At 37.1% G+C, this 24383-nt stretch overlaps 1 protein-coding gene, 1 pseudogene and 1 gene segment (V, D, J or C); 1 reads left to right on the top strand and 2 right to left on the bottom strand.

The window, feature by feature from the left end:
- Window positions 1–1694: 1694 nt before the first annotated feature.
- LOC128318572 (uncharacterized) lies at window positions 1695–3528 on the bottom strand (annotated as a pseudogene).
- A 6237-nt stretch (window positions 3529–9765) lies between these two features.
- LOC128318614 (uncharacterized) lies at window positions 9766–11562 on the bottom strand. Its single transcript, XM_053235581.1, has 6 exons — window positions 11520–11562; window positions 10905–11285; window positions 10610–10726; window positions 10387–10476; window positions 10261–10298; window positions 9766–10006 (listed from the first exon to the last, which is right to left on the bottom strand). The coding sequence occupies exons 1-6, from the start codon at window positions 11560–11562 to the stop codon at window positions 9878–9880; spliced, it is 798 nt and encodes a 265-aa protein (XP_053091556.1). The 3' UTR covers window positions 9766–9877.
- Window positions 11563–22733: 11171 nt separating this feature from the next.
- Window positions 22734–23965, top strand: LOC128318573 (Ig kappa chain V region K29-213-like). The segment is given in 4 exon segments: window positions 22734–23074; window positions 23267–23380; window positions 23484–23527; window positions 23678–23965. Coding segments are annotated over 4 exon segments (576 nt in total).
- The last annotated feature ends 418 nt before the right edge of the window (window positions 23966–24383 follow it).

The following is a 24383-nucleotide window of genomic DNA, read 5'->3' as shown; positions in this document are numbered from 1 at the left end:
ACTTTGTGTTCCTGGGGAGAACAAAGGTCTCATTCCATGAGGGTCCTTGGGTGAGTTCCCCCCCCCCCCCCCCTTTTCTGTAGTTATTAGTTTTAGCATCGTGTTGGGTGAGCCATCTGGTCTTGGCCAGCGATCTAGATCAACAAGTTTGACAGAGGTTCCTCTTGGCTAAGAGGGTTCATCCTCTGGTCAGGGATGTCCTATCAGTTGCTGATTGTTCACAGGGCAGTTGAAATCCAGCAATCAGTAAACAAGTGGTAATTAACTTGGGTCTGCAAAGTCTGGGAGCAGGATTCCTAGCTTTATGGCTTCTTTGCTTTCCTTGCCTGTTCACTTCAGATCCTACACTGTGCTTGTGTGTGTGTGTGTGTGTGTGAGTGTGAGTCATCCTTAAGTAGTACTAACCAGATGTAATATATCACTTTTCGTTTCCTGCTTTAAGAAAGAAACAACAACAAAAAAGTATTTGGGTCTTAATATATCTTTTTTTTTTTTTTGGGGTTCAACAACATTTTTTCTTTTTTTATTTTGTGTTAATGAGCAACTCCAACAGCCCTTTTTCTATAGTCTTTATTTATTTATTTATTTATTTATTGTAAAAGTTAGAGATTCAGCCACATAATGAGCAGGTTTTTAATCCTTTTAAATTTTTAAATCTGTGGAATGCCTTCATGCATACTAGCCTAATTTTTCGAGGTAAATAAACCTGATTATCGACATTGATAACACATTCGTATAATAACCCAACAGTCTAAAAAAATTGCAAGATATGGCATTTACTCACTTATAGTGAGAAAGCAGCAGCAACAACAACAAAAAAAGCCTCCATGGTCAGTAAATGACTGACAGTTGTAAGTTTTGGGTGTCGTATCAATTGAAAAGCCTTTAATCATCACTGCCAAAAAAGTAAAATAATTATAAAAATCAGCCTTACAAAGTAAAAAAGCTGGGTGAACATCCTCTAAGTGTGGTGATTCCATAATTTTTGCCAGGGGTTGTATAAAAATCAGCCTTAAAAGAGGTTGGAACCCATTTTGGAACAAGTTATGTATTAACATGTTTTCAAGTATTCACACCACATCAGTTGTCTTTATTGTTTTGTAACGTTGAGGCAGAAACAAGATTTAATAATCCCCACTGTTTTCTCTGGTTTCATATCAGTGAACCTGACTGATCATCTAATCCATGGATCCATGAATCCATTTATAACACATGATTTTTGGTGTCCTTTCACTAGAGTCTGAAACACAAGTACAGAGATGGGTGAATAAAACAAGCCCCGCCCACAGTTAATGCGTATGTAAGAGTCCTTGACTTATGTTTAAAGCCAACCCACATCCTTCTTGGAAATACACTAGCAATGCAACATTAGTTTTGTTTAAACACAGAAATTTATGAATAATGTTAAACATTATATTTTGGTAACATTTTTAATGAAATTACTCTTTATATTTATTGTGTCTTCAGAAAAAAAAAACAACAGACACATAGGCAACATTAAAAGTGCAACACTAAAAGTTCACCTTTAGTCAAAGTTAATAATAGGGCACTTAAAAGAAACAATGGACTTGCTTTAAACAAGTGTACAGACATAAAATAATATACTGAATTTAGGTATTTTTTTTTCATACTATTCATTATGAGATTATTGTAAACGAATATTAGATCATTTCTAAACTTCGGTTGACATATAATTTTGCTATGCTAATGTATCTGTCAGCAAAGTAATGCAATTTAAAAAAATGTTGGTTTAATAAACTTTTAGTTGTTTTATCATAATTTCATGGCAAAAAAATAGTATACATTTTCTTATAGTCAGAATATTTTACTAGTTAAAACATTTTCACAGTTTTTTAAGTGTAATAGTAGCATGTGCTATGAATGATTTATCTTACAGTTTTCTTCACATCGGAGTACACACACTCATCTAATGAGCCAGTTTTCCTTTTTTCAGCTTTGGCGTTCCTCTTCGAGAATTGCAAAGCTGAATAATTCAGTGTCTCAGCTTCAGATTCCTGAAAAAAAATGCAAAAACATGAAAAGAAATCGAGCTGAAAGTAATAACCATACAATATGGGTAACTGCACTACACACAAACTACACAGAACAAGAGCAGCATTGCACATCCATGAGTCGGATATTTAGTAGTGAGACTCATACATAACTAAAGGAGACATAGTGGTATCTACCGGAAAAAAAATATTACCCATACAATATATAATAATATAAAATCGATACTATATATATTTTTTGTTGTTGTACACGTACCTGCCTTGTTCCTGAAGAATTTTCCATAGAAGTGTTTACTATTAAAACAGAAATACACTCATCAGTGATTTTTAATAGAAATAATAGAAATTAACTGGAATTATTATCTGATGATAAAAGCACTTACTTTTATCGCACTTTGTTCTCCTCAGTATGAAATAAGTGAGACAGAAAATCAGAAGTGCACACAAGCCCAAAGCCATTCCCAAACCGAGCACTGTCGAATGTAGAGATCTAGTCATTTCTGATACTGTAATTTCACCATGTTATCAATAAAAATGATTTCATATGCAAAATATGCTTTATAAATTTAGGATAATTATTTAATCTTGAATTGTGAGGCATTTTACCTGTCTTTTCTTGTGTGATCATGTTAGTGCTGTTTCCATGCAGTGTTGGTTCACACACCACTGAATTATCACACAGAGCTGGTTTAGATGTTTATGATGAAATAGTAACATGCTCACATATAAACATTTATCATGATTCACTAAAAGTCTGTAACTCAGTGTTGTTGAAGAAAACACAGTTAGCATTTCACTACTTCACAATTATTTGTCTTCCAGGTTGAACATGCTAATGGTAATAAGGGAAAATATCACTACATTAAACCAGGAGCTTAATCAATTTAACTCAAAATCCTACCTTTAATTTTTAAATAAGTTCCATCTCCAAACACAATGTTGGGGTATGTCAGTGCACAGTAGTACATGGCTTCATCAGACAGAGTGATGTTTAAAATGATCATATTGAAGCAGTTTGAAGATCTTACAATTTGAAAACGAGACTTTTGGAATCCATTATAAAATGCTTCTCCACCATCTTTAATGAACCTGACTATAATCTGAGGTTTTTTCTGTTCGGTTGCTTAAACAAAGATATCATGCTAAATGTTGTGTTATAAATACAACATCGCAGAGTAGCCGAGTCTCCGATATCCACACTGAGCTCTTTATCAGGCTGATAAACTAGTGACTCTGTGAGGGATTGTGCAGTAACCCAGCGTCTACCAGGTTGGACTGTATCTAGAACAAAAATGCATTAATTAGGTAATGAATGTACTTCATATATTATCATACACAAAGTGCTATTAAAGATTGACTTTGAAACTTGAAGGAATAACATTGGAGTTTATTTAAAATACAATTGCACACAAAATAAGTGGTTTAAAGAAATAGATTTATATAGATTTATATTGATCTCTATAAATTACTTACACATGGTGCTGAAGATCAAAATTAAGATCCAGAATCCAGTCATTTTTCATTTCTCAGGGATTCTGCAGTGTTTGTATCTCATTTAGCAACAGAATATGAATGCGCTTGAAGCATGGTTTGAATTTATATTTATACTATAGGCGGTCTGTACTGAGCACGCCCCAGAATATGACATGATTGGATGTAAGAAAAAAAAAGGCATGATAAGGAAGCACATGGTATTGTGATCTGCCTACATCTACCCCACATATTTCCATAGTTGTGTTTTGGTGTTGCACAGAGCTATCATGACAAAGATGTTATGATCAAATGGAAAGTGTGGTTTACTGTTTACTCACGTGTGCCTACACTAACATCTCATTGTTGTTTATTTTAATTGCTCTCTGAATTCAACTTATGTATACAAAAGCTTGCTTATGTGGTAACAAAAACAAATAGTTGAATAATTTTTATTCTACGAATTTTCAAGTGTGAATCTCTGGCCTATGCTGTTGTATGTAGCCTGGAAGTAATTTAGGCCTCAATCCTGTCATCTCATATTCATATTTTGATCTCAATCCCATATGAACATTCAGTGTATAGCAAGAAAAAAAAAAAAAGCTGATCTTGCCATTCCAATACTTTTCGGCCTGGGCAGTATTTGAGTTCGACACTCCTGGTCTAACCACCCGCAGCTGCTGAGGATGGCCCCACACAGACAGCCTGAAGTTACATGAGATTACTGTGGGTACTACTTAGAAACCATGAAGACGGCTTTGGACTTGAATTGATATGAACAGTTTTGCTACAGTGGCTTAGGACTACAATTGCTCTGATAGATTTAGGACTACAAATCCCATGAACAGTTTTGCACTCAAGTTTCCATCAGTGAACATTTGGTAACTTCAACAAATAAACTTTATCTGAAAATTATAATGAATTTCCCTGGTTACACAATTGCACTTTTTGACCATATAGTATACAGTTATAGAAGGGAATTATTTATAATTGGACTATCCTGTGTCACCCAGATAAAGATGGGCTGGAGTCTGGTTCCTCTCAAGTTTTCTTCCTCATGTTGTCTCAGGGAGTTTTTCCTTGCCACTGGCGCCTCTGGTTTGCTCGTTAGGGATAAATTTATAAATTTAAAATGTATATCCTGAGTTTATATATTTCTGAAACTCTGCATTGTAATAATGCCCATTGCTAAAAGCACTATCCAAATAAAATTGAATTGAATTGAATTGGTCTAAAGGCTGTGACAATAGCCTGCTTATTGCTGATCTACTCTTCATGCTCAAGATGCAGAACATCATGATGGTTGCAGATGCTGTGCCTTTTCTTTGGTGGATCTTGAACAGCTCCTTCTTTAACTTTTTTTATTTTGTAACAATTAATGCATTACATTACAATTTACAATACATTTTTTCTTTTTCCATTTTCTGTTAATGAGCAACTCCAACAGGGGACTCGAGTGCTTCATACTACTATCCATCCGAGTGGCTCACCGCTTAGCCAGCTGCTCCCAGGAGAGCAGCACCATGCTGTCTCCCAAGGTCCCTCCTCTGTCCTCAACTCCCTCTATTCCAGAACCAGGAGTGGAACCCATGCACATTGACTCCATGTGCCTCACTACGGTGGAACGACATCGTCGGCTGACCCAGAGGTTCTGCTTATATTGTGCAGCCAGTGGGCACGTAATTACCAAGAGCCCCATTCACCCTCCTCGACTGCTGGTGAGTTATATAACTTCTCCGCAAGTTTGTGTGTCACCTCTCACCACAGTCATAACTCTGAGTACTGCTAATTACTCAGTTTCGGTTACAGCCCTCATCGACTCAGCCGGCAATTTCATATCCGGAGAACTCTGCCATCAACTCCAGCTCAGGAAAAGCCCAAACCCTGCAAGCTATCAAGCACACTCCATAACGGGAACTCCCCTCAGTCAGAGAGCCATCAGACAGCCATCAGATGGGGCAATACAATTACAAGTGGGCTGTTTGCACTCAGAATCCATTGAACTCCAGCTTCTGGAAAAAGCCACCTCTGATCTCCTGGTGGGACGGCCTTAGTTAGTAAGACAGAATCCTATAATTTCATGGTCCACGGGCGAAGTCCTACGGTGTGGCGATCAATGCTTCCCTGAATGTTTCCCTCTCTGTCCTCAGCCCCTCCCGGTCTGTACCCCATCCATAGAAAGCCCTATAGAGCCACAGCCGGTGGATATTCTTGCCTGTTATAACCAGTACAAGGATGTCTTCTGCACTAAACAAGCCTCCCAGCTACCACCCCATAGGCCATGGGACTGTGCCATAGACCTCATACTGGGTGAGCCAGTGCCTGAAGGTAAAATTTACCCTTTGTCAATTCTGGAACAAAAGGCCATAGAGGAATACATCCAGGAGGTGCTACAACAAGGCTATATCGTCCCATCTACTTCCCCTGCTGCTTCCAGCTTCTTTTTTCTGGCTGAAAAAGATGGAGGTCTCCGGCCTTGCATAGATTACCGGGCACTCATCAAGATCACCGTTAAATACCATTACCCACTTCCCCTTGTCCCAGCAGCATTGGAACAACTCCGGGGTGCCCAGATATTCACCAAGTTGGACCTTCGCAGTGCATACAACCTCATCTGGATACGAGAGGGGGATGAGTGGAAGACTGCGTTCATTACCCCCACTGGCCACTACAAGTACCGAGTTATGCCCTATGGTCTTGTCATTGCCCCCTCTGTGTTCCAGGGATTCATAAATGAGGTATTCCGGGAGTACATCAACCGCTTTGTCCTTGTGTATATCGATGATATCCTAGTCTACTCCCAGGATATGGCCGAACATCTCCAGCATGTGTCGAAGGTCCTCCAGAGACTCCGGGACCATCAGTTCTACCATAAGGCAGAGAAGTGCACGTTCCACCAACCCACGACTACCTTCCTTGGTTATAAGATTAGTGCCAGAGGCATCAAGATGGATGAGGGGAAGGTCCAAGCCATCAAGACCTGGCCAATACCCACAACTGTTAAAGAGCTCCAGACGTTCTTGGGCTTCTCTAATTTCTACTGTCGGTTTATCAAAAATTACAGTTCTATCACCTCTCCACTTACCTCCCTCCTCAAGCAAAAGCCCAAATCCCTGTCCTGGACCCAAGACGCCACCAAGGCCTTTGACATCCTGAAAGAGGCCTTCACGATGGCACCCCTTCTTCGCCACCCAGACCCCAGTAAGCCCTTCGTGGTAGAGGATGATGCCTCAACCTCTGGAGTGGGTGCCGTATTGTCTCAGCAGCAGGGGAATCCCTCACATCTCCACCCATGTGCCTATTTTTCCAAAAAACTCACCCCAGCAGAGCAGGACTACGACATGGGGAACCGTGAATTGCTGGCCATCTAGTTGGCATTGGAAGAGTGGAGGCACTGGTTGGAGGGCTCCCTTCCTTGTCCTCACTGACCACCGAAACCTTGAGTATCTGCGTGAGGCCAAGAGGCTGAATCCTAGACAAGCCAGATGGGCCCTCTTCTTTACACGATTTAACTTTGCTATTTCTTATCGTCCAGGGACCAAGAACGTGAAAGCAGATGCCCTCTCTCATCTTCATGCCCCAGAGGAACCTTCCTGTGAACCAGAACCCATCTTGCCCCCAGAGGTATTGGTGAGTCCCATACATTGGTCCCTGGATGAGGAAATAGCCGAGGCAGCAGCCATAGAACCAGCTCCTCCAGGGTGTCCCGAAAACCGCAGGTATGTCCCTGGTTCCTTACAAAATAAACTAATCAAATCCTTGCACGACTCCCTAGGCACTGGCCACCCTCGGACTGAGATGACCCTCAGGCTGCTTCAAGATCAATTCTGGTGGCCCGCGATGGCACAGGACGTCAAGCGGTTTGTCCAGGGATGCCAGGAATGCGCTATGTCCAAGACCCCATGACATCTGCCGTCAGATAAACTCCTTCCCCTTCCGGTTCCGGATCGTTCATGGTCACACTTAGGATTTGACTTTATAACTGACTTTATATCCTTCCAATGGTTATACCTGTATCCTGGAAGTTGTTGACCGATTCTCCAAAGTCTGTCGACTTCTTCCCTTAAAAGGCCTCCCTTCCGCCTTGGAGACAGTGGAGCTCTTGTTTAACCATGTTTTCAGGAACTTCGGCCTCCCTGAAGGTATTGTTTCTGACCGAGGCCCCCAGTTTATCTCCAGGGTGTGGAGGGCCTTTTTCAATCTCTTAGGTTTGACCGTGAGCCTGTCCTCTGGCTACCATCCCCAGTGCAACGGCAAAACCGAGAGAAAGATCCAAGAAATCAGCTGCTTCCTGTGAACATTCTGCCACAGCCACCAGACTTCCTGGAGTCGCGGTTCCTCGCTTGGGCTGAGTATGCACAGAACTCCCTCCATCAACCTGCCACGGACCTAACCCCATTACAATGCGTACTGTGTTAATGTAACAGGAAAACCAGGCTCTGTGACCAACAGTCAGTGCTCTCTCTCCCCAGAGTTCTAATCAGCACCTGTCTCCAAACACCACACTCATCAGGACTCCATATAAGCACACACCTCACATGCACTCTTTGTCTGGCCTCAACTAGGAATAGACCTCTTCTCTGTGAGTACCTGTGTTAATTTGAAGCTCCTCTACGTCTCCTTACATTTTCTCCAGCGTTCCCCTTCCAAGACACGTGAGGTGTGTGCTCCTTTCCCTCAGTCATTTACCTAGTGTCTCTATCTGTTACCCACCAGCCTGCAGTACTTATCTTTGTGTTTACCCTGTCTTTGCATACTCATTGTTTGGCAAATCCTGTAATAAATTTGTGTTGGATTCTCACCTTTGTCTCAGAGTCTGGTATATCCTGATAATTAATTAATTTATTTATTTATTTATTTGTTTATTGTAGAAGTTAGAGACTGTATGTTGTTCCTTTTTTTGGAGCTCAAATATTCCACAGAATGAGCAGGTTTTTAATCAATTTAAACTTTTAAACCTGTGGAACATCTTCATGCATACTAGCCTTATTTTTTGAGGTAAATAAACCTGATTATCGACATTGGTAACACATTTATATAATAACCCAACAGTCTAAAAAAAAAGTGCAAAATATAGCACTTACTCACTTATAATGAGAAAGCAGCAGCAACAACAACAAAAAAAGCCTCCATGGTCAGTAAATGACTGACAGTTGTAAATTTTGGGCAGTATCATTTGAAAAGTCTTTAAACCTCACTGCCAATAAAGTAAAATAATTACAACCCCTGGCAAAAATTATGGAATCACCACACTTAGAGGATGTTTACCCAGCTTTTTTACTTTATAGCAAACAAACAAATAACAGATATGACACAAAAAGGTTTTGTTCAATAGCTTGGAAAAAGACATGCCATTAATAAAAAATATGTCAGTAATTTTTTTTTATGTATGTTCCACAAAGCCAGAATATTAAGCTATTGAACAAAACCTTTTTCTGTCATATGTGTGATTTGTTTGTTTGCTACAAAGTAAAAAAGCTGGGTGAACATCCTCTAAGTGTGGTGATTCCATAATTTTTGCCAGGGGTTGTATAAAAATCAGCCTTAAAAGAGGTTGGAACCCATTTTGGAACAAGTTATGTATTAACATGTTTTCATGTAGTGACACCACATCAGTTGTCTTTATTGTTTTGTAATGTTGAGGCAGAAACAAGATTTAATAATCCCCACTGTTTTCTCAGGTTTCATATCAGTGAACCTGCCTGATCATTTAATCCATGGATCCATGAATCCATTTATAACACATGATTTTTGGTGTCCTTTCACTAGAGTCTGAAACACAAGTACAGAGATGGGTGAATAAAACAAGCCCCGCCCACAGTTAATACGGATGTAAGAGTCCTTGACTTATGTTTAAGGCCAACCCACATCCTTCTTGGAAGTACACTAGCAATGCAGCATTACTTTTGTTTAAACTCAGAAATTTATGAATAATGTTGAACATTATGTTTTGGTTACATTTTTAATGAAATTACTCTTTACATTTATTGTGTCTTCAGAAAAAAAAAAAAAAAACAACAGACGCATAGGCAACATTAAAAGTGCAACACTAAAAGTTCACCTTTAGTCAAAGTTAATAATAGGGCACTTAAAAGAAACAATGGGCTTTAAATAAGTATACCGACATAAAATAATATTTAATTTAGGTAATTTTTTTTCAGAATATTTATTATGAGATTATTGTAAATGAATATTTAATCATTTTTGACACATAATTTTGCTTCCTGAAATAAATGTATCTGTCAGCAAAAATGTTGGTTTAATAATCTTTTAGTTGTTTTATCATCATCTCATGACAAAAAAATAGTATACATTTTCTTATAGTCAGAATATTTTACTAGTTAAAACATTTTTGCAGTTTTTTAAGTGTAATAGTATCATGTGCTATGAATGATTTATCTTACAGTTTCCTTCACATCGGAGTACACACACTCATCTAATGAGCCAGTTTTCCTTTTTTCAGCTTTGGCTTTCCTCTTCGAGAATTGCAAAGCTGCATAATTCAGTGTCTCAGCTTCAGATTCCTGAAAAAGAAATGCAAAAACATGAAAAGAAATCAAGCTCAAAGTAATAACCACACAATATGGGTAACTGCACTACACACACGAACTACACAGAACGAGAGCAGCACTGCACATACATGAGTCGGATATTTAGTAGTGAGACTCATGCATAATTAAAGGAGACATAGTGGTATCTACAGAAAAAAAAATTACCTATAAAATATATAATAATATAAAATCAACACTATATATATTTTTTGTTGTTGTACACGTACCTGCCCTGTTCCTGAAGAATTTTTCGTAGAAGTGTTTTCTATTAATACAGAAATACACTTATTAGTGATTATTTTTAATGGAAATAAAAGTAAGTGAAATGATTATTTTATGACAAAAGCACCTACTTTTATCACATTTTCTCCTCCTCAGTATGAAATAAGTGAGACAGAAAATCAGAAGTGCACACAAACCCAAAGCCGTTCCCAAACCGAGCACTGTCGAATGTAGAGATCTAATCATTTCTGATACTGTTATCTCACCATGTTATCAGTACAAATGATTTTATAGGCAAAATATGCTTTATGAATTTAGGAAAATTATTCAATGATGAATTATGAGACAACATACCTGTTTTCTCTTGTGTGTTCATGTTAGTGCTGTTTCCATGCAGTGTTGGTTCACACACCACTGAATTATCACACAGAGCTGGTTTAGATGTTTCTGATGAAATAGTAACATGCTCACCTATAAACATTTATCATGATTCACTAAAAGTCTGTAACTCAGTGTTGTTGAAGAAAATACAGTTAGCATTTTACTACTTCACTATTATTTGTCTTCCAGGTTGAACATGCTAATGGTAATAAGGAAAGATATCACTACATTAAACCAGGAGCTTAATCAATTTAACTCAAAATCCTACCTTTAATTTTTAAATAAGTTCCATCTCCAAACACAATGTTGACTTCCGTCAGTGCACAGTAGTACATGGCTTCATCAGACTGAGTGGTGTTTAAAATGGTCACATAGAAACAATTTGAAGATCTTCCTATTTGAAAACGAGACTTTTGGAATCCATTATGAAATGTTTCTCCATCAGTTTTAAAGATCTTAACTATAATCTGAGGTTTTTTTCTGTTTAGTTGCTTAAACAAAGCTATCATCTTGAATCCTTTTATAAAAATACAACACCGGAGAGCAGCCGAGTTGCCAATATCCACACTGAGCTCTTCATCAGGCTGATAAACTGTTGACTCTGTGAGAGATTGTGCAGTAACCCAGCGTCTACCAGGTTGGACTGTATCTAGAAAAGCAAATGCATTAATTAGGTAATAACCTTAAGCCAACAACTTATCAGAATAACATTGGAGTTCCTTCTACATACAACTACATACAAAAGCACTTTAAAGCAATAATTAATATGTGTATATATATATATATATATATATATATATATATATATATATATATATATATATATATATATATATATATAATTTATTAAACTAGATAGGAATACTTTGCTCATATTACTTACACATGGTGCTGAAGATCAAAATTAAAATCCAGAAAACAGACATTTTTCATTTCTCAGAAATTCTACAGTGTTTGTATCTCATTTATCAACAGACTATGAATGCACTTGAAGCATGGTTTGAATTTATATGTGTACTATAGGCGGTCTGTACTGAGCACGCCCCAGAATATGACGTGTGATTGGCTGTAATAAATGAAAAAAATATATACATGATGAGCCAAACAGTGTTATCCCCAACCCCATCTCACCCAATTCATTCAAAATAATTTACATGTCCTCTCACGTGTAATGGAGGAATAAAAAATAACCTGGTTTAAAGAAAATCTTGGTTGAGCACTTGATCAGCATTGTTTAAAATGTCAGAGAATTTTTTCATAGGAAGTCATTTACAAAAGAAGCAGATTACAGAGTACAAGTACAGAGCAGTTAAAGAAATAAATAAAAACATGAGAATTTGAGTAAGAGCTCTTACTCCAGAGAGCTTCACACACTACTCATAATATAATTGATGCATTTAAAAGAATTTTTTTACGATGTAATTAAAATAAATCCACTGAGTCTACACTGTTATACTATTATAGCCTTTCATACCTCTGGTCTCTAAGTGACCTATCACTGACTACAGAGAACTCTTTTAATCAGTGAATATGTAAATGTGTTTATGAAAATATAAATGTAGGATCTACTGAAATTATGAAGAGGATCAGTGTTATCTGAGGACTTAGATATAAATGAGTCTTACCTCTGACTGTTACAACACTCCGGCACTGAAGACTCCTTTCAAAAAAGTTAAATAAAATATCCAGATTATACCTTTAATTTTTAAATAAATAAAAGTTGATAAAAAAAATACCTCAAACAGATCAGTTATTAAAGGGACTGAAGACTGATGTTCTATGATAAAGTAAATCAGGTCTGAATATGTAGAAAAATATAATAAATAATATAAAATCTACAGGACTGTAGAACTGTCAGTAAATATAAGCACATGAAATGACAATAAATACATTATATTTCCTTCAATTGTATATCTAAATTTTGTTTAAGCCTAGATTCCACTCTCAGAGCTTAACACTGCCACCTAGTGGTTAAAACTGGTGTATATTTAAATCATCTTTCATTTGTGTAAACAGGTGCTTGGTTGCTTGCTGTAGAAAGTTGTGAGTTTAAATGTAATTTAACTTAATCTACTTTCAGAACTCTGGTCTGGTGAACTGGATTATGGGATTATGTTGTCTGAGAAGGATACATGCCATGCTACCTTCAAATCTCACCTTTTCTCAGGAGCATGCAAATGTCACTCAAAAAATGCTGTTTACATAAGACACAATGCTGGATTATTAATTAATTAATTAATTTGTTTTGTTTGTTTGTTCAAATGTATTTAAATTGAATATCTACTATTCATTCAATTATTCAGCAGAAAGGTTACTGAGGTGCATTAACACTGTATTTGTAGTTGACTGATGTTCTGTGGTTGATGTTGCTATGGTAACCAACTACATTTTTACCTCACAAGACTTTCAACACCAGGGATAGCAACAGACTTTCACTTTCACTCTTCAGATGTAATAGGAAATCTAGTCTTTGAAAAAAAGATCATTAAATGAAGTGAAGTAATTATGTTAAAGAAAAACTAAAAGAAAATTCTGAAAAATTAATTCTTACTTTTTAGTGACATACATGGTGTTATTTTTATGTGATGCAACCAAGAAAATTAACTCACATTGTTACTTCACTTGAGTTTCAACACCATGGACAGCGACAAAATCCTGACCAGGAGCTAAAATAGAGGTCTGTAGTCTAAAGGCTGAGTCCCAGACCACATACCAAATAGTGTACTAAGTAGTGCCTTAAAAAAAAAAAAAAAAGTACACCTTCTATAGTAGCAGGCATTTTGACATTGTATTTAGTGTGCAGGTATGTGGTTTAGAACTGATCCTAAGAAAGTACATACAATATAAATAAATAAGTAAATAAGTAAGTGTGTGTGTGTGTGTGTGTGTGTGTGTGTGTAAGTGGACACCTGACCATCACACCCATATGTGGTTCTTCCCTAAACTGTTGCCATGAAGTTGCAAGCACACAACTGCCCAGAATGTCTTTGCATGCTGTAGCATTACAATTTCCCTTCCTAAGAGGCCCAAATCTGTTCCAGCAAGATAATGTTCCTGCCCTCTTCTGACCGAATGAACACAAATCCCCAAAGTCACACTCCAAAATCTAAATCTGGAATGGGGCTGTTCAATACCCACAGCACATATGGCTGTGATGGCCAGGTGTCCACATACTTTTGGCCATATTGCGTTTGTGTTTATCTATCTATCTATCTATCTTTATATATATACAGTCAGGTCCATAAATATTGGGACAGTGACACAGTTTTGGTAATTTTGCCTCTGTACACCACCACAGTGGATTTGAAATGAAGCAGTCAAGATGTGACTGAAGCGTAGACTTTCAGCTTTAATTCAAGGGGTTTAACAAAAATATTACATTAACCGTTTAGGAATTACAGCCATTTTTTACAGAGTTCCTCCATTTTCACAGGCTCAAAAGTAATGGGACAAACTAATATAATCATAAATATTAGGATTATTTTTATTACTTGGAGGTAAATCCTTTGCAGTCAATGACTACCTGAAGTCTGGACCCCATGGACATCACCAAATGCTGAGTTTCCTCCCTTGAGATGATTTGCCAGGTCTTTACTGCAGCCATCTTCAGTTGCTGCTTGTTTGTGGGTCTTTCTGCCTTCAGATTTGCCTTCAGTAAGTGAAAAGCAGCTCAGTTGGGTTGAGGTCAGGTGACTGACTCGGCCATTTAAGAACATTTAATTTCCAAGCTCTTGGGCTGCTTTCACAGTATGTTTTGGGTTGTTATCCATCTGTACTGTGAAGTGCTGTCCTATCAGTTTTGCAGCATTTGACTGAATCTGAGCAGAAAGTACAGCTCTGTACACTTCAGAATTCATCCTGCTACTTCTATCAACAGTCACATTATCAATAAACCCCAGTGACCCAGTTCCATTGGCAGCCAAACATGCCCATGCCATAACACTGCCTCCACATGTTTGACGGATGATGTGGTATGCTTTGGATCATGAGCCCTTCCTTTCCTTCTCCATACTTTTCTCTTCCCATCATTCTGGTACAAGTTAATCTTGCATCAGAACTGGTCAGGATTTTTTTAGAGGTTTTTTAGCAAAGTCTAATCTGGCCTTTGTGTTCTTGAGTGTTACCAGCGGTTTGCATCTTGAGGTAAACCGTCTGTATTTATATTTATGAAGGTGGCTCTTGATTGTAGACTTTGACAATGATAGGCCTACCTCCTCCAGAGTGTTCCTGACTTGGCTAGATGTTGTGAAGGGGTTGTTCTTCAATAAGAAAAGAATTCTGCAATCATCCACTTTAGTTGTTTTCTGTGGTCTCCCAGGCCTTTTGGTGTTGCTGAGCTCGCCAGTGCATTCCTTCTTTTTAAGAATGTACCAAATTGTTGATTTGGCCCTCCTAAAGTTTCTGCTGTCTCTCTGATAGGTCTGTTTTGGTTTTTCAGCCTAATGATGGTCTCCTTCACTTGCATCAACACCTCTTTGGACGGCATATTGAGAGTTCCCATGAACAGCTACCAAATGCAAATTCAACACTTGGAATCAGCTCCAGACCTTTTATCTCCTTAATTTATCATGATATAAGGAGGAAACAGGCCACAGCTGGCCATGAAACTGCTTATCAGTCAATTGTCCCATTACTTTTGAGCCTGTGAAAATGGAGGAACTCTGTAAAAAATGGCTGTAATTCCTAAACGGTTAATGCAATATTTTTGTTAAACCCCTTGAATTAAAGCTGAAAGTCTACGCTTCAGTCACATCTTGACTGCTTCATTTCAAATCCACTGTGGTGGTGTACAGAGGCAAAATTACCAAAACTGTGTCACTGTCCCAATATTTATGGACCTGACTGTATATATATATATATATATATATATATATATATATATATATATATATATATATATATATATATATATATAGAGAGAGAGAGAGAGAGAGAGATAGAGAATGAAAAGGACTTAGTAATTAGTATCCATTAGGAGAGTTAGAGTAAAAGAAGAGAATTAGTGATGAAGAGGAAGAATGCACTTACAGAAAGCTCTTAAAAAAGTCACCTCATATAAGAAGAACAAAGTGAAAAAAAAGTGAAAAAAAAAGTGAGAGGTGTATTCTACCCACATAGACCTCATGATGATGGGGATAAATTAGGGGATTATTTAAGGTTACTCTGGCTTTGGTCTGTGGTTACAGGGCGGTGCTGTGGCTTTATGTTATGTCAAGGCAAGTCAATTTTACTGCCATAAGAAACTGTGTTTTCAGTATTTCTGTAAGATGAATTGTCAGGCCTTCAGCACTACAGTACAAGACAATACATGGGTTCTGTACATATAGATAACATTGTGAAAACATTGTGACAAGTTTAAGATAACAAGAAATACAGCTAAATACAGTACACAGTGATGAAGCAGAGTTACTGTTACCACACTGAAGTTGATTATTTTCCTTTAACAGCACATGCCAAAGTGTTTTATTCCTCTTATACCAAAGCAGATTTCCAAGAAGAACAAACTTAATTATAGTCCAGTTCTCCTATTAATAGTTTTTTCAAAACATAAATAAAGAAGAGATGGAGGTCACAAGGTCAGGTGTTCTTGAGAAATGTCACCTGCAGATGTTTAATGAGATCAGGAGAAATGAAGAACGATGTTTGAGCCCTGCAGCGACTCGGCAGCTGATGAGTGAAAAAGTGAAAAGCTTTTGATCTGGTGGATTATGAGAAGCTCCTCCCACAAGCCTCTAATCAGGAAGTTCAGTGCAGGTTGTGTTGAGCTGCTGCTGGATCTCGGCCCAACACGTGAATCGTGTGAAGACTTCTAGACTATTTTCAGTTGAACACAAAAGAATAGACATGTTGGGCATCAGCAGTGTAGCTAATATTAACACCGCCTCTCAGTATTACAACTGATTATGGCTGCTGGCTGGTGTTTTTGGCTGGTAATTTTATTTTTAATTTTGGAATTGATTTTTAATTATATATTGGTATTTATTTTATTTTGAAATGTACTAATATACTGTCTTGTTGCATATTGTTGTTAAAACAGAGGAGTAGCAAACCTTTGCACTTGGTTATATACATAAGTGGGCCGTGAGACTTTTCACATCTCTTGGTTTCATAAGAAGTTTGTTAACTATCACTGCTCATTAGCAGATGCAGAATGCATGCACAGTTCTGGTCTGGAAAGTTAAAGCTGAGAGCTATGTGGAACATTCAGTGTGGTTTTTGCTCGCTGTACCTTCCTGTTTACCCAAGCAGAGAACTTTGTGCTGTAGAGCAAACCAATCAAATTAGCAGGACTAAAGTAAACAAATGTTATTGCCTACAACCACGCACACACACCCCTTTAGTATATTGACAAAATCTTTAACAGTAAAACCACTATCATAAAATTAATGTGGACTAAATAAACTTCATGTCTCTAAATATATGCTGAATAAACATCTTACCGAAAAATTCACCACATCAATGATTACAAATTTTTAAAAAATCTGTTTATATGGAGCATACAACATAAAAGTCCCTGTATCACTACACTAAAAGTTATCACTACAGAGACAGTAACATATTAGAACAAGCACATTAATATAACCCTGTGATTTGCAGCTGCACTACTGTCTGAACTGCTGTTATAGAAAATTAATCAACACTCTCTGACCAATCACAAATAAGAATTAAGAACAGTGCTGTGCCATAAATGTACAGATTCACTGTGCGATTATTTTCACCGTCTAGTCAATTAAATGTGCTCCATATAGCTTCTACAAGGCCTAAACACACACACACACACACACACACACACAGCTACATAATGTATAACTAGACAAGAGTGATGTAGAAAACTTCATTTTCTTGAGTATCTTCAGGATGAACTAAAGCTGAGAAACTGACTGTGTAAAAAAGTGAACATGCTGTTGTGTGTTTAGACCAGATTACAGTGCAGGGTGAAATCTGGTGCTTTAGAAGAGAGGAGTTACAATATTACACATCTATATGAAGTCTGGAGATGTTTCTAATTTTACATGGTGTCTGAAAAAGAAAAAAAAAACAATGGTGAGGCCTGAGACAAATAAAAATAGCCACACATCCTGTGGAAAGTTTAAGAGGTGAGAAACTGATGGTGGTTTCTGAGAAAAGCGACTCGGGCGGTCAGAGCGGCCTGCAGAGATGAAACACTCAGAGCTGCAGCGTGTGAAGAGGCAAAGAGACAAACAGAGCTACAAAACCACTTACACACACACACACACACACACACACACACACACACACACACCTCACACACACACATTTTAATACACACTATTGAAATAAAGACCATTTTGCTAAGAAATATAAATGTAAAATATTCTGCATCCAGAGGAGTGTGTACATTTACCCTGAATGCATTTAGATTGATTAGCATAAATTCATTCAGCTAAAATATTAGGAAATATTATATTTGTGTATGAAACTCTATCGAATTAACTTAAATTACTATTTTTCCCTTCTCTGATCACGATTCATTAAAGCTCATTTCCAGAAAAAAAAAAAAAAAGTTTGACACCAGCATGTGTTGTAACTGATGACAAATCATTTTGATTTATCAGTTTTGAGTCTTTGGTATCACAGTGTTGCTTAGAGAGAGAGAGAGAGAGAGAAAGAGAGCGTGAGAGAGAGAGAGAGAGGGAGAGAGAGAGAGGGAGAGAGAGAGAGAGTGAGAGAGAGAGAGAGAGAGAAAGACAGATTGTGATTGGTTAGTGTTACACCCTGGTGAAGGAGGAGCCACATTAAGGCCTGAACAAAACTCCACCCATATCAACACAAAAATCTTGCACATGGTCATGATCATAATTCGGAAAACAAGTATTACACATAACTAAAGCTTACATTTATTCATATTTAATAATAATAATAAATTGTCTAAGCAGATTATACGTGTATTAATAGAAATTAATAAAGGTAACAGTGAAGTTATTTCACAAGTTATTTCAAAATCTAAATTTAACTCTGTATATAGATAATAATAACCATTTTAAGATATGAACACTATAAAACAAATAATCTTATTGTTGTTGTTATAGAACAATATATTTTTTTCTATAATCTCTAAACACATACTGGCTTATGAAATATGACTTGACTCAGCTGGTTTGGTCTGAATGCTGTTAGTCACTGACACTGATTGAAACCTACTGTTCTGTGCAAGTCATTTTTCTTTTAAGGAAAACTGAACTACTCCTAACACATGACTTTATGCTGTTGATCCAGTTTCCCTAATAAACATTATCAGTAGTTTTTTTAAACCACATACTGTATTTATTAAGAAATAATGTCCAGAGAGAATTATACTGTTGGTGAAGGAGAGAAGTTGGTCATAGTCAGCAATCACTCAAGGAAGAGGGAACTTGTAGGGGCTTGTAGTATAAGGGTTCTTAAAGGGTTCTTAGGAATATTAATGGTCTTTAACTTGCTAAAATGAGTGCTACTAAGAACCCTTTCTGATGGAACATTCAGTTGTACATTTCTGCAAGATATACTATATAGTCAAAAGTACTGTATGTGGACACCTGTCCATCACACCCATATGTGTTTTTTCCCCAAACTGTTGTCACAAAGTTGGAAGCACACAGTTGTCTAGAATGTCTTTGTATGCTGTAGCATGTAGATACATGTGTAATTTCCCTTCACTGGAAATAAGAGGCCCAAACCTGTTCCAGCATGACAATGCCCCTGTGCACAAAGCGAGATCTATAAAGGTCAAGGTTAGAGTGGAAGAACTTGAGTCCTAAACACCTTTAGGATGAATTGGAGTGCTGACTGAACTCCAGGTCTTCTCACCTACCACCATTATCCAACCCCACTAATGCTCTTGTGGCTTAAGGGTTCTATATTTTACCTTCTTGCTAAGAGTGTAGGATAGCAGAAGGAGCTTGTGCAGAGCAGGATGGCTGGTGTACGATCTGGATGTCTGCAGAAGCTTTTGGGCCTCATGTTGACCTCAAGGTCATACACCATATGAAAATATATGACTACTATAAAGTAATTTTCATATTCAGGGATGTGTTAAATTACCCAGGAAGTACAGTGAATTGTACCTAACTCTACACACTCTATATACTTATACATTAATAATAATAATAATAATAATAATAATAATAATAATAAATACTGATACATAAATAATAAATACAGTGTACACAAGCATGTTGTATTCATTTGAGTTCCCTGTAGACATACTTGTGTGCTGAGGCTTGTTGTCTTGCTGCATGACCCACTTACGGTTAAGCTTCAGTTCATGGACACATACCCTGACATTTTCCTGTAGAATTTGCTGGTACAATCCAGAATTCATGGGTCATCAATAGTGGCAAGTCGTCCTGGACCTGAGGCAGCAAAGCAGCCTCAAGCCATGATACTGCCAGCCTCAGTGAATGCAGTGTTTGGTTTTCCAAACATAAGTCTTTTCATTTAAACCAAAATTGCTATTTTGGATTCATCCGTCCACAGAACATTCTTCCAATAGGCTTCCGGTTTATCCATGTGGTCTAGAGAAACTTCAGATGGACAGCATTATTTTTTTTTGGAGAGTAGTGGCCTCCTTCTTGCTATCCAACCATTGCAGTGTTTGCCTGATGGTGGACTCATGAACATTGACATTACTCAGTGCAAGAGTGGCCTGCAGGTCCTTAGTTGTTACCCTGGGGTTCTTTGTGAATTCCCGTATTATTATTCACCACACCCTTGGAGTGATTTTTGCTGGACAGCCACTCCTTGGTAGAGTAACGGTGGTGCTGGATTTCCTCCATTTGTATATCATTTGCCTTGCAGTGGATTAGTGGAAGCCAAACTCTTTAGAAATGGTTTTGTAACCCTTTTCCATCTGGGTGAGTATTGATAACTCTTGTTCTGAGGTCCTCAGGTTGTGAAGACCAGATTTTGATAGTGAAGATCCAAGTTTATGTTCTTGAAACAGGGGACTCACACCTGATTCCTGTCCCCTTGATTGCAACACGTGACTTCAATTACCCCTTTAAATTAACTTATACTTCTAGAGCTACACATACTTTTTCAGGCAAAGATATTTAATGGTGAATAATTTTCCTCAATAAATATATGTAAAACTGTAAAAACCCATTAGTTTAATTGGTTTCTCTTTATCTAGTTTTATGACTTAGATGAAGATCTGATCAAATTTCAGGTCAAATGTATGCAGAAATACAGAAAATTGTAAAGGGTTCGCAAGCTTTCTAGCAGCACTGTACATTCATTAATTCGGCTGATACTTTTATCCAAAACAGCTTACAGGAGGCAGAATGCAGAGAGCTCTTATAGGAGCTGGTAGCACCGAAAGTTCAAGTTTTCACCAGTGAAGCAGAAACAAGTGTAAGACATCTACTGGAAAAAAAAACAGAGAGACTTAAAATGTACAAATACACCCACACACACCTACACACAACCTCACACACAGCCACAAGTTAACATGAGGTTTGGAGTAAGTTCTGGTACTCATCAGTGCTCACTGACATGTTATGGAGAATGGATCCGAATTACAAAGGAATTTGATTTACTCAAACCTTCCACTTATATTACTGGAAAATTGTGTGAGTAGAAAAGTAGCAAAGTATGCTAAACAAATTTGTATGTGGACAGTTCAGCTGAATGTTTATAATAATATTTGCTGAATTGACAGTTTATTAGCTGCATTAATCTAAAAAAAATACTCTCAAAATAGATTTGCTTGAATATTATTCACAGGATTGCAAAAAATTAAATGTTGGATAAAACAGGTCAGATATTACTTTGCTCAATAACCTGACAAGAAAAAGAAAAAATAAAATCAAAAAGGGGTTGTCCACATCATTTCCTTCTTTTTTGTTTTTGATGTCATTTTTGAAGAGTTTCTTCAATTCAATTTCTTCAATTTTCTACAATTCCTGTATGAAGAAAGGTTTAGAAAAGTGAAAGGAGGGACCACAGTCAGTTATCTACCGCTGCTAACTTGTTAGTCTAGACTGTATGTGGGAAATACTAGCTTGTGTCATAAATCTTTTGAACAAAGTGAGACATGCTCAGTTTGATCATCTGACACTTTAGCAAGAGGACACATGCTATACACAGACCTCAGAGAGAAGATGCTGATGATGATGTGGATTACAGTAATGCTTTTTAATAAAGATGGTAAGTGTCTATGGTTTTGGTTGTTTCTAATCAAAGGCACTTAGTGCACTAATGACAATCTATGTGTATTATAGGTAGAATAAAGTTTGTTCTTTAACTCCTAACAGCAGATTCTGCAGAGACAGATGATGTCAGTCAGCCGAACCCAATGATCACTGCTGATGTTGGTGATAATGTGACTCTGCACTGCTTTCGACAATTCCATTTATATGAATATGAATATATATATATATATTTGGGTGTATTAAAAGTCGTGTATTAGTTGTATATATATATATACATATATACAGTACTGTGCAAAAGTCTTAGGCACCTTATTTTTTTTAGTACAAACTTTGTTTTAGATTTTTATTTTATGACTTCTACATTATTGATTCAGTACAAAAACATTTCAGATTTCCAAGCATTAGTTTTCCAGCACAAAATTAAATGTTCTAGAAAAATGTTTGTATGTCAGTAAAGAAGGCAGCATATTACATAAGAGACACTTTTCAGAGAAAAAGCATAATGAAGGCTGCTGGGTTTTGCTGAAAAATAAGAAGCGAGTCGACAGTCAAAGTCTCCAGAAGAACTGTGGCTGCTTCTGCAAGATGCTCAGTAACACTTACAGCTCATTTCCTTAAAAAACTGCACACACTGCACCTGAGAATACTGTTTTTTTTTTTAACCGAAGGATCGTCACACCAATTCATTTATTACTGTTTACTGCTCTTTATAGTATTTTTTTTACCGTAAAAACACTTAGTTTCATTATATATATAAAATATATCTGCTCTCTAGAGTGCCATATTGGATTGGTTCTTCCACCAGAGTCACTGTCTCTCAGTACATATGCTATAATTGACTGCACCTGTTTTGTGGACTGTATTTATTATAAAGGTCTAAGTATGAAAATAATGAAACTATAATCTTACACCTTATATATTTCGCACTGAACAGGAGATGGAGATGTAAAAGTGTCAGTGTTGCAGAGCAGCGTGATGGACTCGGTTCCTGCAGGAGCGTCAGTGACTCTGCAGTGCTCGGTTCTTTTTGAGAGCAGAGCAGCAGATCTCCAAGTGCTCTGGTTCAGAGCTGCTCCACCACAATCCCATCATCAAATCATTTACACTCATCACAACAGCAGCCATCAGTGTGAGAGCAGCTCTTCTACACACACCTGTGTGTACAACTTCTCCAAGAACATCCTCAGCCTCAGTGATACTGGCACTTACTACTGCGCTGTGGCCGTGTGTGGGAAGATCATTTTTGGGAACGGGACACGAGTACAATTAAAAACACCTTCACTCAGTAAGAATATAATATTTTATTAATAAGCAAAATGTAGTTTACTTAATGTCTAACAAAAGATTAATGGTTTTAAATAGTTAAGCATTGCTATGATCACAGGGGGATATAGTTATTTTACATCTACAAAGAATTTTATTTATTTATATTAAAATAATATACATCTTCATTGTTATTATTACTTATGTGCTACAGTACAATCTGTGGATCCTGTAGTGATCTTTCTCGCTGTAGCTTTGGGAGTGTGTGTGGTTGTGATCTTTACTCATGTCGTAAGCTATAAAGGGAGAAACTGTGATTACTGCAGTGGTGAGTCTTCATTAAGTTTATGTATCTAAATATTGTATCAAATATGTACACTTATATAATATGTATTACATTCTGATGGAATCATATATTTTTTCCTCTACAGTGAGATCTCATCAATGTTCTGTTGTAGAGAAAACACTGAATCAGGTAAATAACTTTAAATGTACACATTTCTTATTATCATTACTGCATTAATGCACAATGCTATCAGGGATCACAATGACAATTATAACACTAATAGTGATTTAATTCTGATAGCTGTCATTTTCAATGCACGCTTTATGTTGATTCCCACAGGGCCGTTCTGCTGTTGAGGTCAATTTCTCTGCTTTACATTTCAAAGACAGGAAACTCAAACCTCAAGATAATGTGTTTTCAGAAGTGATATACTCCTCTTTTCCTTAGAATATAGTTCAGTAACACTTTATATTGAGCACGATATTACTGCACCCGTCGCTCACTGTTTCATGAATGCATTGATCAATAGTAAATCTAGAGCAAGCCTTACATGTATTATTTTTATTAACCTTTCTGTAGCTGTAAGTAGAAGAATTCAGTAGTTTGAAGTAAAAGTAAGAGGAAAGATCAGATGAAAGCTCATAACATCTGAAATCACTTTAAACTATTAGGATTGTTACAGTCCCATGCCGAATGTAGGTGCACTCTACAGAATTTCTGTAATTTCTACAATAAAATGTTGTGTATAAACAAGTGTGATCATTTTACTGTATTTTACTTATTTCAATACAGCAACCTGGAAAAGTACTGTCGGTATCAAAGCACCGTACTGGATATGTACTGTAATATTTCTGTGATTGTATTGTAATAATAGAGTAAAACATACATTAACATTAAATTTGCTGCAAAACTATGACCCAAAAGCATTTACATGAAGAAGCAAAGGCCTTCATCTTTTCCTGCCTGTTAGTAAACAGTACGGCTTCAATAACATCGCCTTTGTGCAACAGGTTCAAAGGCACATTTTTTCATTCTTGCAAGTGTA

Source organism: Pangasianodon hypophthalmus, chromosome 7 (genome assembly GCF_027358585.1).
Source record: "Pangasianodon hypophthalmus isolate fPanHyp1 chromosome 7, fPanHyp1.pri, whole genome shotgun sequence".
In the NCBI taxonomy this organism is placed as follows: domain Eukaryota; kingdom Metazoa; phylum Chordata; class Actinopteri; order Siluriformes; family Pangasiidae; genus Pangasianodon; species Pangasianodon hypophthalmus.
Note: the sequence above shows the minus strand (reverse complement) of the source record. Positions and strands in the feature narration are given on the sequence as shown.

Bases quoted from the DNA above. Each gene is read 5' to 3' on its own strand.
- LOC128318614 (XM_053235581.1), bottom strand. From the start codon at position 11,562: ATGTCTGTTTTCTGGATTTTAATTTTGATCTTCAGCACCATGT. The intron at 10,727-10,904 runs GTAGGATTTTGA...AAATGTTTATAG, and splicing joins AACTTATTTAAAAATTAAAG to GTGAGCATGTTACTATTTCA. The intron at 10,299-10,386 runs GTAGGTGCTTTT...CTGTATTAATAG, and splicing joins GAGGAGAAAATGTGATAAAA to AAAACACTTCTACGAAAAAT.